Here is a 2813-nt window from a genome sequence, read left to right as displayed (position 1 = left end):
ACGAATGTTGGCTAAGTTGGTATCCTATATTTTTTTTATTGTTTTTTAATATTTATAAAGATCCTAGTTAAAACAACAAAAAAGACGTAAATCTCATTATTATAAGATGGTGAAAACCCAGGTGCAATCTACTTCACGTGAAGTTGATAATTGAAAGCCGTGAAGTTGATAATTGAAAGCCGTTAGATTATTTGACTGATTTGACTAAATTTTCATCTAACGGCTCTCAACTATCAACTTCACCTGAAGTCGACTGCACCTGAGTTTCAACTTATAAGATATATTCCAAACTTCCATCAGATGTTTCCATAATGTTGGAACGTAATTTACGTAAAGATTGTTCTCTATTTAATAGTAATGCATTGTAGAAAGATGTGGCTGCAAAGCAGAAAGAGTAAGAGAATGAACCAAGTGTTATGATGAGTTACACATTAATTTACAATTGAGCACAAAATAATCTGAAAGCTAAGTTTGGTAGAGGATGGAAATTCCCCCAGTAACCAACAATAGGACAGGGTAGTTTGCAAGACATGCCATCAAAACCTTTGACTTCAAGTGCATACATGTTCTACATTTTTATAAATATATCTATCTTCATAACTCATTTTCATATATCCTTAGCTTTTTGCATAATTGGCAAAACCATTAAATTAAATAATGAGTCTCCAAACCAATTTCTTATCTATTTTGGTTCTCTTGGCTGCAGTTTTTGCATCTTTGCATCTCATAAATCCAAATGAACAGTTCCTCAACATTTTCAAAGACTTCACTATAACACCCTTCTCATCATATTCATATGCATGTTTGCAACTACCTTATATATGCATCTTCTTCAGAGGCCATCATCATAATCATCATCATAACAAGAAACACCCTGATGATGATGATAGTGGAAATGCTGGTTCCATTTGTGATGATTTTCCACCAGGGATTCCACCTCCAAGCACCAACACCACTTCTTATCTCTGTGTTGATCAAAAAGGTTGCTGCAATTTCACAACAGTACAAGCAGCCGTTAATGCAGTTCCAGATTTAAGCCAAAAAAGAACCATAATTTGGATTAACAAGGGCATATACTAGTAAGTTTGAACCTTTTTCTTTTGTGGTTTCATATAAAAGTGTCTCAAGAAAATAGCCTCATCATGATCATGTTCATCTGATTTCATCTTTGTCAGTGAGAAAGTAATGGTCCCAAGAACCAAAGCCAACATAACATTTCAAGGACAAGGTTACACTTCAACCGCAATTGCATGGAATGACACGGCAAAGTCAGCAAATGGCACATTCTATAGTGGTTCCGTACAAGTTTTTGCATCCAACTTCATTGCCAAGAACATAAGCTTCATGGTGAAGAAATTTAGATGTTATGATAGCTCAATGAAAATAGAAACCTTATGTTACAATTAATAATAACACTAACATAAATTCAACTTTGTTATATATATATATATATATATACTCTTTGAAACAGAACTTGGCACCAATGCCAAGTCCTGGAGTTGAAGGAGCACAAGCAGTAGCAATCAGAATATCAGGAGATCAAGCTGAATTCAAGGGATGTGGATTCTTTGGAGCACAAGACACCCTTCATGATGATAAGGGTCGCCATTACTTTAAGGATTGCTATATCCAAGGCTCAATTGATTTCATATTTGGCGATGGAAGGTCCCTTTACGAGGTATTCATTCTCTTAATGTATCGAATGTGATTGAACGACTGTATAATCGATTAGTACAAACTTAATTAGTAGTAGTACAACTTAGCCATATATTGGTGTGTACAGAATTGTGAAATAGTTTCTATAGCGAATCCAGTGCCACAAGGATACAGGAGCATAAATGGTGCAGTGACAGCTCATGGAAGAGTGTCCATGGATGATAACACAGGATTTGTGTTTGTGAACAGCACAATAGGAGGGAGTGGGAGAATATGGTTAGGAAGGGCATGGAGACCATACTCACGTGTTGTTTTTGTGTCAACAACAATGTCAGATATCATTGCCCCTGAAGGTTGGAACGATTTCAATGACCCTTCAAGGGATCAGTAAGTAATAATAGTCAGTATAGAATGAATAATTAAAACTACTTAGCCGGTGTGATTATTTAAAATAATGCATGCAGGACCATATTCTATGGAGAGTACAATTGCTCTGGTCCCGGAGCTAGCATGGCAATGAGGGCACCATATGTGCAGAGATTAAACGATACACAAGCTCTTCCATTCTTCAACATAACTTTTATTGATGGTGACCAATGGTTGGAAACTTACACACAATTAATAACCTAATTCATTCATACCATGTCCATATAATAAGAACCCAATTTGCTTATTATTGTATCATCATATGTATAATGATAAACTCCCAAGAGTTGATTTTACAAGTTCAGTTACGTCGTTGCATACAATTTTATATCAACTTTGAACTTTGAACTTTGAAGTTGCTATATATATATATATACGCTCTTCTCTTTACACGTGCACTGTTCTTGTCTTTATGCTAGGTGACTCACAAAAATAAATAATGTGCTTGTCTATGAATCTATGATGAAGCATTCAAATTTTCAAATTGAACTAGAACATAACTCTTTATTTACTGTAGTGCCAAGTAAATAAATAAAATTTTTCATAGTTGACTTTAACTTCAATGCAATTGATACTTTATTTGCATGATGCTAGTAAGCGGTTCATTGCATCTTTAGTCATGAAAATGTTAATCTAATTAAATAATAGAGTAATTAGCCAAGTCATTTTTTTTTACCTTATATTTCAACTCAATAAACTAAAGACTGATTATTGCGTGTATAAGATAGAAT

General features: G+C 34.4%; 1 protein-coding gene across 1 annotated transcript; it reads left to right on the top strand.

Annotated features, from left to right (window-relative positions):
- Nucleotides 629-2454, top strand: LOC107647911 (probable pectinesterase 8). Its single transcript, XM_016351962.2, has 5 exons — nucleotides 629-1079; nucleotides 1176-1347; nucleotides 1472-1678; nucleotides 1784-2043; nucleotides 2121-2454. The coding sequence occupies exons 1-5, from the start codon at nucleotides 658-660 to the stop codon at nucleotides 2284-2286; spliced, it is 1227 nt and encodes a 408-aa protein (XP_016207448.1). The 5' UTR covers nucleotides 629-657; the 3' UTR covers nucleotides 2287-2454.

Source organism: Arachis ipaensis, chromosome B06 (assembly GCF_000816755.2).
Source record: "Arachis ipaensis cultivar K30076 chromosome B06, Araip1.1, whole genome shotgun sequence".
In the NCBI taxonomy this organism is placed as follows: domain Eukaryota; kingdom Viridiplantae; phylum Streptophyta; class Magnoliopsida; order Fabales; family Fabaceae; genus Arachis; species Arachis ipaensis.
Note: the sequence above shows the minus strand (reverse complement) of the source record. Positions and strands in the feature narration are given on the sequence as shown.